A 19,021-nucleotide genomic window follows, 5' to 3' on the forward strand; every position below is an offset into this window, starting at 1 on the left:
ACATAAATCATCCACGTATATCTCGCCATGCGTTGACCACTACATATACCCTTGTCATCACACTCCTCAATTGACCTAGTCGTCTTCATCGACCAATTCATCCTCTCCTTCTTCCTCTGCATACTCGTCTTCAACCTCGGGTTTCACATCCTCCACTTCCTCTCCTCGGTCGATCGAATGGGAATGGCAAGCGTACCGATAGACCAAGGACGGCCCGCCAGCTGAACCAAGCTGATTTCGATCTGCACCAGCCGATGCCACGGCGGTACTATCCTGATTGGACTCTGATCGTATATCACTAGTGACCTCCTCACTTTCACTCTTCACCACGATCTCCGCACTTGCACTCTCTCGTACCTCTTCTTCTGGTCCAGAACCACTGCTAAGAGCGGTGATGATTCCATTCGATCGTGTCACTCCATCAACTGCATCCTCGTTGTCGCAGTCGCTGTCGTCCGAGAGATAGATGACCTCGGAATAACCTTTCTCCAGATCCCACATGCTAGTGTCAAGACCAAGTTTTTCCAGCTTGAGATTTATCTGGTCTTTCAAAGGACGCCAGTAAGTATACCAATCTCTCCACGACCTCTATACAATCAAGCGCACTTAGCGTTCCATCATATTTATACCAAAACTGTATTGTCTAAGCGAATCGAAAAACTCACCTTCTTCCTCAAATCTTCTTTGAGAAACCTCCCGACATCACCTTTATTGACACTTGATTGCTCTCGTGCCCAATGGGCAATCTCGATGACCAAGATGTTGAATAGATCTTTCTTGCGATAGGTCCGTTGAGGTTCGGGTATGTTCTTCAGATTGGTGTATTCGCTTGGATGCCTTATCCAGACCTTCTGCGAAATCATAAAAGCAGTGTATCAGTGAGGTCGACCAAGTATCTGTACCTGTGCACCAAAAAGGGAGGAAACAATATGATAAATGCAATTACAAGTGAGCCATACGAGATTACTTCTACCTGTGAACCTGCTCCAGACTTCATATTCTGTTGGCCATTAGTGGAAGTCCCGGAGGCTTCAGCTCTCGGTCTCTTGGTCGAACCACTGGCGGTAGGTGTGCGAATGGATCTCGAAGGACTCTGTGTGACATGATAATCGTGAGAATCAGGCATTCACATTATAGCTGATCCCTCTTTTCCAAGAGGTGGAAAGTTGTGACTTACAGCAAATCCAACCGTGTGCTCAGGATTCACCCGAGCTGGATCAACAGGATTGCTCTCACTTCGTTTTCTTCGTTCGATTATAGCCGAGGACTGTGGAGGCCGGATTGAAGGTGAAGATATAGGGGTAATCATCTGTGGGGTATGATAAATCGGATCAAAGCTGGGCGGTATGATCGGCCTGAGAGTCATCGATGTCGAGGTCGAGGTCTCATTCGACAGGACTTGAAATTCCTGTTCATCAACCAGCTGGCCTTGTCGCCCGCTTTCTGAGATCCAGCTTGAGATCAAGACAAACTGCCAATCTTGTGAGTCTTTTAGGGCATTCTGTTCCTCGTCGTTCCTGGGTCTGAGATCTGATGAACCCTCGTCACGGTTGAAGATGATATGTTGAGCGTCTTGCGCATCCGTGATGCGACCTCCCTGGTTCTGATGATGATGGACATATAATACATCAGTCGGACATGTTTTTCTTCGACACGCGCACTGTCTTGCGGCAGCGTTGTATAGAGGATCAGGCGACAGATAACGAAGAACAGAGAACAGAGAGGAAAACACGAGCGAAGAGTCAAAATAGTCTCGCACGCACCTCGATCACGAATCTAGTCATCACACTTTCCTGAACCAGAAAGAAGGTCATCGGCAGATCATCCTGGGTGAACAGCTTGTGCGGGTGAGGGGGCATTACCGTTGGATATCTATGATAAGTATTGGTAGTCTGCGTACGGACTGAATTATTGAAACAATCGATGAGGAGAAACAGAAAGAGAAGGAAGGAACATGTGTCAAGTCAGTAGCAGTCCTGATTTGATCTTACAGTAGCTCATACATCATGTCTTCATGCTGCTGGTCAGTGCTCCAGATTGCGATGGACAAGGGGAAGAGGCAAAGAGAGCAAAGGGGAAAAGGGGGAGGAATGATTTGTTTTTTGTTATTGAGCGCGCGCTGGTGCACTGGCCACCGTGTTTAGTAGTGGTTTGTCAGTGGCTGACCCTGAAACAATTGGAAAAGAGAACAATACGGATGTACACAGTCAGTGCTCTGACGGAGGATACGCAGTACGAGCAAGCACCGTACGCAAATTCATTATTCAGACAGAGAGGAGATACATTAAGTGTCAACAAGGGAAACGAGGGGAACCAGGGGGGGCGGGTAAAACGAGTGAACGTTCTCACTGGCATTCAGACTTGATCGCTGCTCGCGTGTCTTCTATAGTTTTTCTTTCCAGTCTGCACAATCATCCACTACCAACTAATCGCCGTCACAACCGCAACAACATTTCAGTACACTCCAGCGAATCGAACCAATTCCTTGCCATGTCTGACCTTGTCAAAAATAAGACTGTAACTTAATCTTCATCCCACGTTTTACATTTATACTCTCATAAATGACAATCACGCAAAGGGATCCGACCCCACCCAGGGGTATATTCTACCGTAATCGACGACCAATGATGTTCTTCGTGTCTGGGGGCGGAGAAGCCATACATTGTATCCTCGAGGTGGGTTCAGAAGGGGCGGCATCGCATCATTTTCTCGATCTCACTTCCACACCCATGTGTAGCTACAGTGATGCTGACTTGTTTGTGATCCCTGATCAGTCAAATGGAGCAAGGATCACCCGATCACTCTCAGCTGCGCAAATCATCGTATTCAACCGTGACAATTGCTCAACAATCTCATGGCCAACATCAGCAGAAGAGATTGACATATTGGAGCGAGTGAGAGAGATTGGAGGGCATCAGCCTGTTGTAGCTTCAACATGGGTATGCGAGTGCAGTAGAGAAGGGAGATTGGTGGATAGATCGAAATACTTCATCCTCCTGAACTCGCATGACATCGTCGCTCCTTCTTCTCCATCATCAAGAATTGCTCAGTCTGTTACGCCATTAAATGCTTCCAGCCTCAGATCGACCGGTTCAGCTCCCGCTCAACCGTCACCGTTGTTGCATCTCAATCAAGGCAATCAGACGATAGTCTTACCTCAAGCAGCTCGACACAAATTGCAATCTATCACTCCTGGACGACGAACCGACAATAACTGGGCGTCATCAATCCCCCGGGGCGATCATAACCTACCGTTCCCTTATGTGAGTTGATCGTCAGGCACACAATCCGCCTATACATCACTGTACTCCTTCATTCGGCAATCATAAGTGACGCCATCTACTGATCATCGAATGACCGGCATGATTAGGCACAATCAACTTCAGATGCCCAGGTCACTTATACAGCTTCGAGCTCTGCAATTCAGGAAATCACTAAAGAACAAGCTCAGTCGATCATCGTGACGGAGCTGTATCAATTCGCCCATAAGAGGAGTAGTGTCACGGAGAGTGACTTGAAGCTGTTTCTGAAAGAGCTGGAGGGACGTGTGAGTGGAATGATGTCAAGGTCGTACCATAGTGTTGTTCCATCTTACATTTCCATCCACAGATGTTATACACAGACTACTGATCGATCAATCTATTTCAGAGGAAAGAAAGAGCGTGGCGTCTCTTTTATCGACGTGAAAATGAGGTGATCGACCAGTTGCTCCGCAATCAAGGACTAGACCCGACTGGATGGCACAGCTTTTCAGGGAAGAAACGCAAGGTCCACGACTCGAACATCGATAATGATGGAGATTATGAAAAGGATGATGGTGTTGGCACTATAAGACGAGGACCGGGTGCTTACACAACCAAGAAGAAAGCCTCCAGGATGAAAGGGTGGGCATGGGTAACAGAAGGGGACGAGAGTTAGATACACGGACAAGACCACGTGCAGTCGCAGTCTTACAGTCAGTGACCAACTGTCGTATATGTATTGTTCCTTTCATCATGTATCTTGCATATGTTGAGACGTGTATTGGTGTGCATTCAGTTCACCCCCTCCTTTGGGCTAAGAACCGATAAGATCGGACAAAGGAGCTGTCCTGTCACACGAGTAGATCTCTAGTCTACTTACTGCATTGACAGATGATCTCAATACTCATGACGAGTATTCATGCTTGCATAATTCGTCATCGCTGAGGTATTCGATCCATAAACTCACAGGACGATGGAATCGGGACAATCCAAGTTGGCCGTAGTCGTCAGTCCAGACTTCGAGGAACACCTGAAAGGTCTAATGAAGAAAAGACAAGTTCCAGGATGCACAATTGCGCTGGTGCAAAGAAACGGCGACGGCAGTAACTGGCAAGAGGTGGTGAGAACATATGGCTCAGCAGGACATGGTCGACCAGTGACTTCTAACGTAAGTGAGACACCTCAGGATTCGGGCGGAATTCCAATCATACGAGCTACGTTGATCGTTGCTCACGAACGATACTTTACAGACGAGATTCCCAATTGCATCCAACACCAAGTTATTCACCGTCCTAACTTTGGCCAAGCTACTGGAAGAGAACGGATACACATTTGACACCAGAATTCAAGACATCGTACCTGAATTCCAGATGGTAAATAAGGATGCGGAACTTCAATGCACCGTAGCCGATATCTGTGCTCACCTCAGTGGTGTGCCGGGCTACAATATGGGTTATGCGAAAGGTCAGACGAAACATGACATAGTGAGTTGTTTCCCATGTATCTGTGAGCCACCAAGTGACAAGACATGCTGTAGTTCAAGCTATTTGGCCGGTTGGAACCGTCAACAGAACCTCGAGGTGGTCAATCGCACCAGTACAGTAATATCGGATACGATGTTTTGGGATATCTGATCGAGTACCTATCAAAAGATACTTATAGACAGCATATCCGAAATTATCTGCTGGATCCCCTTGGATTGACGGATGCAGGTTTTATTCTTGACGAAAACACGGCTAAGGGCTATAGATGCGATGAAGAGGAGTACTCGGCTCGAGGAGAAATGGAGGAATTGGACATGGAAATTCTCGGAGATGGGAGTTGGGAGAGTTCCGGCGGCCTGATTGCGTCAGCGCAAGATATGGTGAGTGTTTCTGCCTCCATGCTATCCACGATGCGCTCCTGGACTACATCAAAAACCTTTCTGGCACCCACCATCTACCCAGGCTGGGAAAGAGAGCCGCTAATGACGATGTCAAAGGACAAATGGATGAAAGCCTTTCCAACCCTTCCAGGCTATTCCTTTGCCTCGACTCCTCGATCAACCGATCCAGGCTGGAGTGATACTTTCAACTACCCTCATTCATCCTCTGTACCAACGTATGGAGCCGGGCTGTACCAAACGACCTACAAAGGAATTACCATCCAAGAGCATTGGGGTCTGATCTCCGGATATAGGTCCTTAGTGCTATGGATAGACGACGCTAAGCTTGGTCTGACCGTGATGACCAATGGAAGTGCCGGGGAGGACGTAGTCAACCTCATCAAAATGATAGTGCTTGACGAATTCACAGGTGGACAAAAGGTTGGCTTGGACGAGTGGACAAAAAGGTCAGTCATCAGTTGCCATGCACTAACAATTGACTTCTTGTCCTGACATCGCTCTCACTAGATTCGACACCGAGAGACAGGCGAAGACAGCTCGTATAACTTCTGCTTACCCTACGATATCGTCCTCTCTTCCTGTCAAGCCAATCATTGGCACGTTCCGATCTCCAGGTCAACCAGATTTTATCCTCTCCGACAAAAGCTTTATCGAAACAAGACCTCAATGCGTGACATTGCCGTTCCGACCTCAGCTTTATGGCGATCTCAGACCTATTTTATGTTATCTCGGGGGCGGGAAATACGAAGGGTGTTTTGAGCTTACAATGAGGGTTGACGGAAAGATAAGTTACGGATCTCCATTCCAAATGGAGGTGGAAGAAGGGGTCCAAAATACGTTCAGGGTGTATGGTCTGTCCGATGTGGGTCATGGTGTCAATATGCGAGACTGTCCTGCGGTTTTCAGGAGAGTGGTAATCTAGCCATCGTGAATTGTTTCATCAACCTTCACCTCGTTTTGCCAATAGCACCGCCTTTGAGATTTCCCCAGCACCTGCGAGTGTCATGTAGATAAAACACTTGGATGTCGTATGCAGATAGACCATTGAGATATCGCATGGATTTTTTCGAACGACCAGACACATTCCTAGATACGATGAAAAAAGATTTCCCCCACTTCATAAATCTTATCATTAAATGTACAGATGAGCCTAAACTACGATACTATAGCTGTCACCATTTCGGAACGTTGCCGGAAACAAGGGCACAGTTGGTTCCACGGACGCTAACCGAACCTACACCGCCGCATGCTCAAAGTAATCGTCCTCCTTCTTCCCCTCATAGGGGGTGTGAGCCTGATGAGGAAGGTTGAAATCGAGTGGCGGAATACCATCAGGGGGATAGACCTTCTTCTGTCGCCATTGAGAGTGCTTGCTGGGTCCACTGAACAAGACGTCCATAGCTTCGATGGGGATACCTTTGGTGTCGGGAATCCAGATGAAAGTGAAAAAACTATGGATTTAGGTTGTAACTCGATATCAGCGATATTTGTCTGTAGGAGTCCAATAACACGAGTCACACTTACACAGTGGCAGCGCATACACCTGCAAAGAAGATAAATACGCCCCAGTCCATTTTTATAAGCATTTTAGGGAAGGCTTGGGTAGCAGCGAACTGCAGCCCAGACCACACGATCAGCCAACGGAAGCCCAACTAGCTATGATTGGATTCAAGTGACCCACCGAAGCCAGCCATTGACCACAGCCAGCCCATGCACCAGCTAAAGACCTCAATCTCACAGGGAAGATTTCAGCAGATACAATCCAAGGCAGACCGTTGCCTCCAAACGACCAAACCAGCCCAAAGATCATGATGAAAGCTGTAGCAGCGTTACCGCCTTTCTTTGTTGATTCCGAGAGAATTGTTGCTGTACCGGGATGACCGACTTTGATATAGGTTCCAAGGTAAATAAGACATAGTCCACACAGACCTGCAGAGAGCATCCATGGATTTCGTCTACCGAATCTGTCAATACCCCAGATGAAGAATACGATGGAGCCGCCGGCTTTAAACAAACCGTAGATACCGGTCCACAAGGTTACGTCGGTGAGACCGATAGCTTTGAAGATACTGGGGGAGTAGTAGTCTGGTATGTGACCCCGTTAGCAATTATTGACGCAGTATCAGAAGCTCTTTCGGTCGGTATAACCCGACTTACTGATCGTGATTGCTCCCGAGAAGTTCTGCAAGAACATCATCCCCATGACCAACACAAATCGGTGTCTGATTGACGAGACCTTCATTTCTCTCAAGCACCCCAAGAAGTAACCTTTGATCCCTTTCCCCTCACCTCCTGAGACTTTGTTCTCTTCCTCAATTCGGGCGTGAATCATTCCTAACTCTTCTTGAATATCTGTATGCTCAACATTATCAGCACCCATTATCCCGTCACCAGCTTCAGATTCCACAGTGCTCCAGTGCTCACATTGGTGATCACCGGGCAACATCCTTAGCCATTCCAATATCTTTATCGCTTCCTCTTCCTTCCCTCTTTTGACTAATAACATGGGCGACTCCTTGAAGAACAGACAGCCGATAGCGAAAAGACCACCAGGAATGAGCTGAACCGCAAGTGGGATTCGGTAGGATTTGCTAGAGTGTAGATCGATCGTATGGGTAACTCCATAGTTGATCTGACGTCTCAATCAGTGGGCTATCAAAGTATCAAGCTTGGAGTGTTCACTCACCCAGAATCCGACCAAGTTGCCGACTACAAAAACAGGATATACAGACAGCTAAGCGGCTTACCAGACGGATCGACGAGAAATTCAACCCACTTTGATAAGCTATCTCAAAGAGCCCGGTCAATACACCTCTAATAGGTGGAGGGGAAAGCTCAGCCAAGAAGGAAGGTACGACAGCAGTGATGATCCCGACTCCCAATCCTGTGAGCACTCGTCCAGCATCTGTTGAGCGAATAGTTAGCATGAAGGCTTTCAAGCTATCATCTGTTCGCGAGTTCCTTCTTACATATCATAGAGAGCTGATGAGATGCAGCTGTCATTATGATGGCACCGATGTTGAAGATTGCGGCTGAGACTTGTAAAGCAGGTCGACGTCCCCAAGCTTCCATCACTGAGTCCAAGTCAGCATTGTACTTGAATGACTGGTTCGACCGGAACTCACTTGGCCAAGCAAATACAGCTCCGAAGAAGCATGCAGCCGTGAACGAACTGGTGAGATTGGCCGAGTTGCTAGTCTTTTGAGAAGCAGTCATCTTGTCGATCCCGAAGGCAGCTGTGAAGCCAGGTCGAGTGATGGTAGTCCCAATGAAAGCGGCATCGTAACCGAAAGTGAGAGCTCCAAAGGCTAGGATAAGAAGCGAGATTCAGTTTCGTTTGGGGAAATGAATGGCAGTATGTTCGCTCACCGATACAGCATCCCATTGTATACACCCGCCAGTTGTAGACCTGGTGTTCAGCAAGATAGTACTTAGCGTGTCAACTTGGACATCGGCAAGGGGAACACGTACAGCAGGAGGTGTCGGTCGATCTTCGATAATCTTGAACCCCATGTTTAAGATTGTGAATACTTGTGGTCAATTAGTGCGATGTTAGCTAATATTCGGAAGCTATAACGCAATAGTACCAAGAGAATGTGTAGGGGATGTCTTTACAACACTGGTTATTTATATCTCGAAGACACCTTGGTGGTCGCTATTGACATTTTGATTGAGAGGTGTATCATTGACCGGGTCAGAATCGGTAGTTCCCGATTTCAATGAGGCTTGGCATATATGTATAATTGCCATGTGTGTGTGCGTGGTGATGCATCAGACCCGAGGGAGAAAGGACACGAATTGGTAAGGTATCCACTTGAAGCAATGATCTGTGCCATATGGAGATCAGGGGAAAGAGGCGGGGGACTCGGAGGTAAAATCCATGAAATAAGCCAGAAGCGGAGAAGATCAGCTGACTCACGGCGATCCAATTTTATGCCTGTTTCTTCCTGAGAGGTACGCCAGAAGTCTGGTAAGCTTAAAACAGTTGATCTGCGTGGAAGTCCGGCTGTTCTAAGTAGGAGCATCCCCATACTAAGAAGATTCTTCGGTTTGTACCGAATGCAAGCCGTGTCTGCTTCTCGTCGACTAGCTCTCAGTATCAGGTGGACTGGTCTAGCGTTGCTTGCTTTAGGACCTAATGACGGTTGCGATCGGATGAATACCGAAATCATGATAATATTGGACGTCTTGTCAAAATTGTTATACCTTCACCACCGGGAAAACCGATGTGCAGACCGATTATTGGTAAGACAATGGGAAGATGGATCCAAAGGCTTGTTGTAGATTTGCTCTACTCCCTTCACAGTCCATACGATGCAACACACATTAAACGGAATTTTTTCGAGGCTGGGCATCGAGCGCACCAAGAGTGAGAGATCAACGACGGTTGACCATGACTGTGGAGAGTGCGTGAGTAAACGAATTTTGTCGGAATACCATCAGACACGTCGCCACGTGTTTTTTTGTGGTAGATCTGCACCCCAAGTGAAGCAACAGACACCCCGGAAGCTTCCTCTTTCATGTGCTGCACGTTTGTTATATAGAACAATCCTTTAAGAGACCTTGTCCTCAAACAAGGTACCTGTCTCATCGAGGCATTAGCCCTCTTTCCGAACTTGACTGATGTGTGTCCTATATGAGTTTGACATTTGACCAGCACGTCTCTGCCCCAGGTCAGGAACGAACATATCACAGAACCTCCCAATGACGATCCAGCTACACCAATTGTACGTCATCTCATTAGATCAGTTCGCTCGGCTTCCACCATCGTTGTGTCATTTGCTGGCTTCGGGGACAGCTGTTCATCCTCATCAAGTGGTTTCCGCCGATTGTTGCGTCGAGGAAGGGTTTACGCGAAGGAAACGCGGTGATGGTGCTGTCGTACATCCCAGTGGTCAGACGTGAGCAAGTAGGATGTGCAGTACAAATCGTACCAGGGTCCTAACACAGATGTTGTCGGAATGACCCCGCTGGTCTTGCAAGGAAGATGGAGGACGGTGTCTGATCCAGCGGTGAGCCTTCACTTCATCCGGCAGCTGTGAACAAGCACTGAGGACAGAAATCCACTCTCTTCCTCAAGCGCTGCTTTCTCCTTCTTTGTCAGATCTGTGCTACGACGAGAGGGTCGTTTAGTAGCTGCTGGATCTGTAAGACAGGGTGAGTCCATAGCCTTAACATTCAGAATTGATGTTTAGATACAGCCCGTATGTTCGGATTCACCGCACCTCGCGGCCCTCTCGTTCTGATGGAGCTAAACCTTGTTCATGATACCTTCGAAGTGGCAACAAGAAAGTATCTATTTTTTACAATCAGTGGATGCCATCAAGGAGTGTCAGGACAACGTGAATGCCAACTGAGTCGTTGGAAAGCCGTTTGCGACTCCTTTCCCACTTCTTGTCATCGACTAGTCATGAATTCCCATCCCGTTGTATTGTGGGGTAGATGCAACTTCTGGGGATTCTGCACAGTTGTACCTATTCGTAGCTCTCATCAAAGAGGATAAGAATGGGGTGAACGGCATTGCAAAAAAGCAATTGCTCCTCGTTTAAAGTGTTTCTTCATCAAGCCTTTCATGGTCGGCTAAATTCGGAAAGATAATCACGAGTAGCGCTTGGTACGTCCTGCAACTGAGCGGATGCGAACGCGGTGAGATTTCTGTTTTACCTGAGATCCTCGTTTAGGGATGGATATGCCGAACTGTGATTTTTCAAAGGAGATGGGTCTCCAGATTGCACAAATACAAACCAATTGAAACTGAGATGAGGCGCTTGACCTTGCGAGTATCGGTGAGATTTTGAAAACTCACCCCGATCCGACTGATCGGGTAGCATCCAAGCGGCACCAGTCATAAACAAAGGATTCATGTTTCTAATAAATTCCTATCTACTCGCCCGATCCAGACAGAAAATACCATCATGTCAGCAACATACGACAACGCCGTGATCACTGTCGAAGTCAGTGAAAGCAAGTTAGAAGAAGTCAAGAGGGTTTACAAGAATGTGTATTACCATCCTGATGAAAACGTACCGGAGGAGGAGCTCAAGGTAGCCGATATTTGGTTCGCGACTTGGACGGGTTTACCAACATGCGTCAAATCTCTGGATCAGATCCCTAATATGAAGGTGCTTCAGCTATCTTCAGGTAAGTTGACCCCTGCACATTTCAATGCGCTGTTGTGCTGATCAGTTTTTCATTCCTTAGCTGGAGCCAATAAGGCTCTTTATTCCCCTATCATGTCCAGCGACAAGGCGAGGAAGCAGATAAAAGTATGTTCCTCTTCCGGTGAGTCGGATGTTCTTCATATAGGCGACACATCCTTCATCCTTATGACCGTCAATCTCACTCATAGGGATGCATACGTTATCAATTCCCCAGTATATCATTGGAAATGTCATCAATTGTGAGTGATCGCGGACGTGCGGTGATCTTCAGCTGATGACTATGCAGTGTACATGAAATTGCATATTCAACTGTACATTGCGAGGAGCCAAAGTGTCTGGCCAGACAGAGATGAAATTGTGAGATTGTGCGGTATGAGTGGTCAAGCCTTCCCTGGGAACAGATCGGTTTCTGGTAAAACTGTAGGATTGCTGGTGTGTTTGTTCTGCATGTGAAGATCAGAGTATCAGCTGAACCGCATTAGGGATACGGACATATCGCTCGCGAAACAGCCAGACTGTTCAAAGCCTTCAACTGTAGTATCATCGCCGCCAACTCGAGAGGTAACAGGCGTCCAGAGGAAGGTGTGAGTAGTGCTCATTGTATACAGAGCTCATGGGAGCTAATGGTATACGAATTGTAGTATCGCATTCCTGGAACTGGCGATGCTGATGGTGAGTAAACCCAAACAGTGATGAGCATAGCGAGACTGACCGTGTAAACTCACAGGTTCGATCCCGGAAGACTATTACTCTACCAACGACGAACAATCTTTCAGCAGTTTCCTGAGCCGGTGTGATATTCTCGTTGCCAGTCTCCCATCAACTCCTCAAACCATCAATATGTTGAGCCAGAAACATCTTGGTGAGGGACCTCGTCTTCTAGGGGTCTCTATTGGGTTAACATCATAATAGAATTACTCCCTCATGGATCGGTTCTTGTGAATGTTGGACGAGGAGACCTAGTGAAATCGGGTAGGACAGACATCTATACAACCCATAAAGCTTTACGCTAATGCTGTTTTATTCAGAAAGCATCCTCGGCGCTCTTGATGCTCCGAAAGGTCTATGGGGCGCTGTCCTGGATGTGACCGATCCTGAGCCTCTTACCCACGGACATCCTCTTTATACACATCCTAATGTAATTGTTACCCCTCACACAAGTGGAATTATAGAGGGCTATTTCGATGTCGGAGCAGATATTCTTATCGCTCAGGCAGCAAAGCTCAAGCAAAATGAAGAACCTCTAAACGTGGTGGATCCGGTAAAGGGCTATTAGAAGTTGTTATAGACATGTTAGAAGCACAGGATCATTCCCATGCAAGGCGTTCGGAAGGCAGGTTCGTACATGCATTGCAGACAATGATCAACACCCCTCCGACACTACTCCTACGACCCATTCTCGACTCAAATTTCCACGCATTCTTCCACGACTTTTTTTCATCTCATCAGCAAGAGGTAACGAGAAACTGATCCGCACGAAATCTCGCTTGGCTTCCTCTTCCTTGGTCCAAGTACTGATAAGAGACGCCTTGACGATATTTGAAGGCGCCATGGGGCTGGCCGTTCATGAACTTGAAAAGCTCTCTGAGATTCCCTCGGGATTTTTCGCAGGGATAGCAGAGCGTAGTTCGATCATCAATCGGACTTACTGTATAAGTGCATTCCTCCACTTGGTTTTGGAAGTTCCGTGACTTCAGCCAGAACGTATTTCTTGAGGAGGTCAATCATCATGAGGCATCGTTCACAGATATCTCGAGGAGGGATGCTCATTCGAGATGCGATTCGTGACGTTTAAGAAAACGACCGTGACGGGTTTTGCCAGGGTAATACACTTGTTCTCCGACCTATCATGGGATACTCATGCTCATAGAATGGCGGCAATAGGAGCAATAAAGAACCAAGGAGGTTATTGGTATTGTCAATCCAATTTTCACTTGTCGAAACCAAAATACGACGGTACTAAAACCTACTGGAGCACTTTCTCTGGTGTTCATGATCTTTTCTACCAGTATACTATGTCCAGTGATCCACCCCAGTCTGCTTACGGGCGCGACCATCTTGGAGAAACTGTCTACTCTCATGACTCTACCATCCATACATATATGTATCTAAATATAGGAGACTGGTACGATCGGGCCATTCTCGCCCTGGAGATACAAATGACGGGTGAACACGAATGATCTGCTAGCACCGGATCTAACAGAGCATGTGAGCAAGATCCAAATCACCATGGTGATATGGCGTATACTCTCTATCAGCAATCTCGGGCATAGAAGGAAGGGTCAACTGCAAGAAGGAAAGCTGCAGTGCTAATTGGGATCAAGTAGGACGACTTGGTCTGAGAGAAGATATCGATGTTTGCGAATCTGAGGTCGCGCCTGTCGAGATATGCTCAGCTGGACAGGCGATGGCAAAGTTTCCTGTTTATGCATTGACCATAATCGCCCATTGCTTCTCTAGCGTGTACGGTACAATGCTACATGTTACCATCTACCTGATGGGGATCTTCCGGAGCCCAACGAGCAGCCGGATCACAAAGCCAGTAGTTCAAAACAATGAGAGATTAGTATACGAACCTCCAATTGGGAGAGTCGGTACCATCGGCCGTACATTCCGCAACAGCGTCAGGGTTTGCAGCACCATATTTCTCGTCCTTTCTTTTGTTCTGATATTGGAGATAGTAGGTACCAGTGAAACAGAGGATGCAAGAGAGGAAGAGACCGCCTGCGCAAATCGAGTTCCCTTTATGGTATCGAGGAGGATCATTGTAGCTGATTATCCCAAAGTCAGCGCAGATGCCAAGTAGTGCTTCAAGTGCGTTCACTCACATATTACTGCCAGTGATACTACCGAGTTGACCAGTACTGTGATACATAGCGATTAGTGTTGTAGTCCGAACCCCCATCCAGAAACGAAAGTGGCACTCACATCAAAAACAGTACTAGTGATGCTGCACGTTTGGAAGAAGTGTCTGCATTCGTCGCGCACCAAGAGAACCTATTAGATAGAGAGATCCCGTGAGTATAGTGTTATGTTGTGATGATGGGAGTTCAGGAAGATGGGAACTTGCACTTACATCAGAGGTTGACCAACGTAGACACCTGCCACCGTGATATATGCCGCAAAATATCTAATGCTCTTCGGACCAACGTAGGCGATCAAAATGTAACCTATTCCGCCTATCAAATTGGCGGCACCGATGAACCAGCCCCTGATAGACAGGCGATCGGACCAGTAGGCCACGACAACGGCAATTACGTAAGCCACCAAGTAAGGGGGGGCGGACAGTCCTTGAGCATTGACCGAAGTATATCCCATTTCTCTGATGATCGCAGTCAAGAACACCGAAAGGCTGTTGAATGCCATGCCTCCACAGTAGTGGATTATCGCAATCCACCAGGTCCAAGGCTCCTTGAAGGCTGCCTTGAAGCCAGCAATCGAATATCCACCATGTGGCTCTTTTGATTGACTTCGCTCGACACGCTCTCGAGCAATCTCGTTTTCACGAGGACTGAGCCACGCGCACTTGTCGGGACCAGAGGGGAGCACTAAAAAGATCAACAAAGCGGACAAGAAGGTGGGCTTTTCATTGCCAAAATCGTCAGCATGATATCACAATCAAGAAGGCATGATTGCGCTCACTGTTGATTCCACAATGAACACAAGTTTCCAAGGTGCGAGAGCCGTCTTGGCTTGTACGAGACCGTAGGCAGCGGCTCTGAAGGATAGTTCAACAGATCAGCCACGCATACATAGAAAGACAAGAAAGTTGAACCCACCCAGCGAAGGCATTGGCAATGCAGGATACAGCTTGGAAGATGGTCCATCGAAGACCGAATTCTTGCCTCGGGTACAGCATAGTAAAGTAGAAAGCGATGGCCGGTCCACCTCCAGCCTCCAAAGCAGCGATGACGACACGCTACGCGATTTGCTCAGCAATTTTGCCAAGAAAGTGTCAAGATACTTACACATGCGATCATTCCTCCGTAAGTTGTTGTGACACCTTGAAGAGTAGAGGCAAGTCCCCAGGCGCTCACGATGGCAGTCAAGAAGAACTTGGGAGGGATATATTTTAAAAGCAGCATTTCGGGCTGACAGATGGTGTAAACCACATAGAAGATTGTCAAAAGAAAGCTGGTAGAAGCATTGGGGGTCAGCGATCCCCGCTGAATCGTCGGTTAGATACAAGTCACTTACTTGTATTGCTTCTTGGTGATGCCCAAGTCAGCAGACATACCGGCAGTGTTGGCATTTCCGATGTTCGCTTTATCGAGGAAAGCGCAGACATTCATAAAGCACAGAACAGGTAAGATGTACATGTCCATCTTCCGTCGAACTGCGGTATTATATCAGTAAGAGATGCTATAGGTGTAGTTTCTTCTCAAACTTACCCTTCATCGACTCCTCGTGAGTATAGGAGGGTCCATTGTCGATGTCATGGATTGCGGAAGGTGTTTTCTCGATAACATCCAGGTGGTCGATCGCAGCCTTAGGCTCGAGTTCAATGGGATTCATTTCGGTAGTCATGTTGTCTTGACTATACTGGTTGGTGTTCTTGACGAGTCAGTATCATGACAACCTCTGCGTCAGCCTTTTATACATATGCTTGAATGCTTGAAGAAGATAACATGTAATCGTTTCAATGCCGATGTGCTTGGTCGAACCCTGAAAGACTGAAAAGGGTAAACATCCGGTGGGGGTCTGCAGGTCCCCGCGGGGGCGTGAGACCGGGACGGCATTGGTGTTTGGTGTCTCATGTCGGCATTCGGATTTTACTGCCATAAGATTACGGTATTCGCGGGATCGACCTTTTCTTACAATCAAAGCCGACATTGCTGTAGTACATCCTCCTATACAGCTCTGATTGACAGTGCAGCTCGCCTTTCAAGCCGATTAAGCTGTATGAAGTGACTTGGAGACCGCTCGCACAAACATCAACCACAAGCACCGTGATTCTGATATTGTGTATAAATGTGTCAAGCTTTAGGTCAAAATGTTTGCCTCCTTTTTCCAACGTAACTGGTCTTGTACTACGTGTTGTCTACCGATCCAACATGACGCTCACCAACGGAACTTCAGATAAATCGCATCAAGAAGGCTTTGCCGCGGCCAAGAAAGCTGCAGTCAGCAACAGAGTCAAAGAAAGGATCCTTCGAGGGGAGCTTGCCCACTCGTTCTCTATCAAGCTGGTGAAGAACGTCGAGATCATTCATTATGCGGCTGCGGCAGGCTATGATGCAGTCTTGATAGATATGGAGCATTCTAGTTTCGGTTTGGAGACGACAAACCAGCTAAGTTGCGCTGCCTTACAGGTTGGGTGAGTCAATCGCGCCATACCAAGATCACGCGACCAATGCTAACTCAAGGGCAGCGTCACACCGATTGTCCGTGTACCCGCCAACACATCCGACTGGATCTCTCGAGCTTTGGATGGAGGCGCAGCAGCCGTTATTGTACCTCACGTGAACTCGGTCGCGGAGGCTGAGAATGTGGTACGATATGCCAAATTTGCGCCTCTAGGTGAACGATCGGCTACCAGCGGAATGCCCATCCTCAAATACGCCTCAGTGCCAGCCAAGTATGCTAATCCCGTGGCAAACGATGCGACTCTAGTCATTGTGATGATTGAGACGGAAAGGGCTTTAGAAATTGCCGAGTGAGTCTTTCTCAGCATTTAAGTCAAGCAAGATGACGGCTTATACTTTGACCATAGTGACATAGCAGCAGTGCCAGGAGTTGACGTTGTCCTGATCGGAAGTTCCGATTTGACCTCAGAGTGAGTTGAGTACTCTGCCAGGCCATGGTCTCATTTCGCTGACAAAGCAACAGTATGGGCATCCCTGGGGATTATGACTCTCAGCGATTAACGGATGCTTACGCCAAAGTTTCGGCTGCATGCAAGAAGGCTTCAGTTGACGGACGAACAGTGACTTTGGGTATTGGGGGTCTCAAGTGAGTCGATCCTGAAATGCGGCAATGTGTTGCTGATCATCGCTCCGGGTCTCAGTCCTCGCCCCGATCTTATCGAGAAATTTGCAACCTTGCATTCAAACGCAAGATATGCCATGTCCGGCGCCGACAACTCGATCATGCTAAATGGAATGAAGGCTGGTGCAGCTAAGTGTAAGATTATAACCGATAAAGTGTCTTCGAGTCAGTAGATTGTATTGTACCATGAATTTGCGCTGTATGTTGCCGACACTGTCCACGTACGATGTAATCACCAGTCTGGATTCCATTAGTCTGGTTAATATAGTTGAGAGTATAGTGTTGTCGAGGAGTCTTGCAAATCAGCAGCTGAGACTTGTCCGCATAACTTACAGGTAGAATCTTCCGCTGAGGGATAGGAGTCGTGGGGGTAATTCAAGTTATGTATACAATCCGTGTGCAAATAGCAGAGCTCATACTGTACATCTCTCAAGCAGGATCTGAGGACGTACTACATCTACAAGATGGCTTGTGCATTCGGGGGGCTTGCGATACCTCCCTCTATATTCAATACCATGCTTGTGAAGAAGAAAGTCCACTGCTGCAGCCGTTCACATTCCTGGGCAAGTTCTCGCAGATCGAATAATTCACCGATCGGCATGCCCCATCCAGCTAAGAATACTTCGTGAATCGATGGTTGTCGTGGAGATGGGTAGTTTTCGTATGCAGCTCTGTGAGCATCATTAGGACCTCGCTTTGGGGTTGTGTGAGCAGTAGATATTGACTTACGTGTCAGATGCGACCGCAGCTATTCCGTTATCCCAATGCCATCTCAGGACATCTTCGCTTTGGTCTACACCGCAGTAACCCCTGACTTTGCGCTTTGGCAGCTGGGCCCGTTCGTCATCTGATAACTTGAGGAAATCCTCTGTGAAACCGGTCCTTACGAGGAGGATGTCTCCATTCGCAAAAGACACGTTCGATTCCTTCGCGCAATCTATGATTATATCCAAAGTTATAGGAGTACTTCCATCGAAGGCAGACATAGGAGGAAGATCATGTCGAGCCCGATACGCAACGATGTCCAGCAGATGAGCGCGAGACGTTATCGGTCGTTTCGCATAATCTAGTTTCTCCTGTTACTGACACACCACATGAAAATTACCTGTCCAAGAGGAACTCACTATGTATTCCGTTACGGCTGATGGCTCTATTCTTCGCATCATCATTGCTCTGCCCACCATAGTACACATATGAGCCTTTCTCAGGGTAATCTAAGTAAGGATAATGCCTAAAGCCGTCCCATTGAGTTGACGCCTGAGTGTTAAAGGAGACATGATCATCATTACAATGTGTTCGATGTATTCTGTACCTCCACCTTTGTCAGCTGTTTCAGCCAACAGGCCGAGGCTGATGAAACCCACATTTCATGATCTAAACCTTTACGAGCCGGGTTTAGAGGCTGAGCACCAAGTGGCAAGCTATACACTGGAGAAATAAGCTTGGATCTTTGAACGGAGTGTCGACACTGACTTCAAATTCACGCAGATCCCATGTCTGATTGCATCCCTCCCTCTCTTGACAGCCTGTTCGGTGATAAGGTTCAACCTTCCTAATTCGTCATTACTGCCATATAACCCCCAAGCATTGTAAGGCGGACCGGATCTTGCTTTAAGATCATCAAATGAGCGCAGTGAGGACATTACAGATCTTGATGCAGTATAGCAGCGGATTTTAAGTGTGAGAATGAGCAAATCAGCCCTCGCAATGACTATATATAGAAGGAACCGGCAGAACGAGCAGGT

The 19,021-nt window shown here is 47.4% G+C and overlaps 8 protein-coding genes across 8 annotated transcripts; 4 read left to right on the forward strand and 4 right to left on the reverse strand.

Moving 5' to 3' along the window:
* Positions 1-75: 75 nt before the first annotated feature.
* Positions 76-1,859, reverse strand: I302_108530 (uncharacterized protein; the record flags this gene model as incomplete). The annotated part of the gene is made up of 5 exons (XM_019193703.1): positions 76-588; positions 666-851; positions 947-1,093; positions 1,178-1,603; positions 1,764-1,859. The coding sequence occupies 5 exons, from the start codon at positions 1,857-1,859 to the stop codon at positions 76-78; spliced, it is 1,368 nt and encodes a 455-aa protein (XP_019043826.1).
* A 702-nt stretch (positions 1,860-2,561) lies between these two features.
* I302_108531 (uncharacterized protein) lies at positions 2,562-3,918 on the forward strand (the record flags this gene model as incomplete). Its single annotated transcript, XM_019193702.1, has 4 exons — positions 2,562-2,675; positions 2,775-3,263; positions 3,371-3,547; positions 3,649-3,918. The coding sequence occupies 4 exons, from the start codon at positions 2,562-2,564 to the stop codon at positions 3,916-3,918; spliced, it is 1,050 nt and encodes a 349-aa protein (XP_019043825.1).
* A 297-nt stretch (positions 3,919-4,215) lies between these two features.
* I302_108532 (uncharacterized protein) lies at positions 4,216-6,049 on the forward strand (the record flags this gene model as incomplete). The annotated part of the gene is made up of 5 exons (XM_019193701.1): positions 4,216-4,410; positions 4,493-4,726; positions 4,780-5,106; positions 5,224-5,573; positions 5,635-6,049. The coding sequence occupies 5 exons, from the start codon at positions 4,216-4,218 to the stop codon at positions 6,047-6,049; spliced, it is 1,521 nt and encodes a 506-aa protein (XP_019043824.1).
* A 312-nt stretch (positions 6,050-6,361) lies between these two features.
* Positions 6,362-8,640, reverse strand: I302_108533 (uncharacterized protein; the record flags this gene model as incomplete). The annotated part of the gene is made up of 11 exons (XM_019193700.1): positions 6,362-6,578; positions 6,652-6,740; positions 6,809-7,212; positions 7,285-7,479; positions 7,552-7,759; positions 7,814-7,836; positions 7,904-8,032; positions 8,097-8,201; positions 8,253-8,435; positions 8,497-8,536; positions 8,599-8,640. 11 exons carry the CDS (start codon positions 8,638-8,640, stop codon positions 6,362-6,364), a joined length of 1,635 nt encoding a protein of 544 aa, XP_019043823.1.
* Positions 8,641-11,042: 2,402 nt separating this feature from the next.
* Positions 11,043-12,564, forward strand: I302_108534 (uncharacterized protein; the record flags this gene model as incomplete). The annotated part of the gene is made up of 9 exons (XM_019193699.1): positions 11,043-11,268; positions 11,329-11,409; positions 11,477-11,527; positions 11,575-11,720; positions 11,771-11,872; positions 11,930-11,960; positions 12,016-12,150; positions 12,201-12,260; positions 12,317-12,564. 9 exons carry the CDS (start codon positions 11,043-11,045, stop codon positions 12,562-12,564), a joined length of 1,080 nt encoding a protein of 359 aa, XP_019043822.1.
* A 1,287-nt stretch (positions 12,565-13,851) lies between these two features.
* Positions 13,852-15,815, reverse strand: I302_108535 (uncharacterized protein; the record flags this gene model as incomplete). Its single annotated transcript, XM_019193698.1, has 9 exons — positions 13,852-14,059; positions 14,117-14,152; positions 14,217-14,285; positions 14,365-14,870; positions 14,931-15,006; positions 15,068-15,207; positions 15,257-15,422; positions 15,486-15,624; positions 15,680-15,815. 9 exons carry the CDS (start codon positions 15,813-15,815, stop codon positions 13,852-13,854), a joined length of 1,476 nt encoding a protein of 491 aa, XP_019043821.1.
* Positions 15,816-16,342: 527 nt separating this feature from the next.
* Positions 16,343-17,449, forward strand: I302_108536 (uncharacterized protein; the record flags this gene model as incomplete). Its single annotated transcript, XM_019193697.1, has 5 exons — positions 16,343-16,605; positions 16,660-16,944; positions 17,002-17,064; positions 17,118-17,240; positions 17,296-17,449. The coding sequence occupies 5 exons, from the start codon at positions 16,343-16,345 to the stop codon at positions 17,447-17,449; spliced, it is 888 nt and encodes a 295-aa protein (XP_019043820.1).
* A 284-nt stretch (positions 17,450-17,733) lies between these two features.
* Positions 17,734-18,919, reverse strand: I302_108537 (uncharacterized protein; the record flags this gene model as incomplete). The annotated part of the gene is made up of 5 exons (XM_019193696.1): positions 17,734-17,947; positions 18,006-18,342; positions 18,401-18,582; positions 18,641-18,697; positions 18,750-18,919. 5 exons carry the CDS (start codon positions 18,917-18,919, stop codon positions 17,734-17,736), a joined length of 960 nt encoding a protein of 319 aa, XP_019043819.1.
* Positions 18,920-19,021: the final 102 nt, after the last annotated feature.

The sequence above is a fragment of the Kwoniella bestiolae genome, chromosome 7 (genome assembly GCF_000512585.2).
Source record: "Kwoniella bestiolae CBS 10118 chromosome 7, complete sequence".
Classification (NCBI taxonomy): domain Eukaryota; kingdom Fungi; phylum Basidiomycota; class Tremellomycetes; order Tremellales; family Cryptococcaceae; genus Kwoniella; species Kwoniella bestiolae.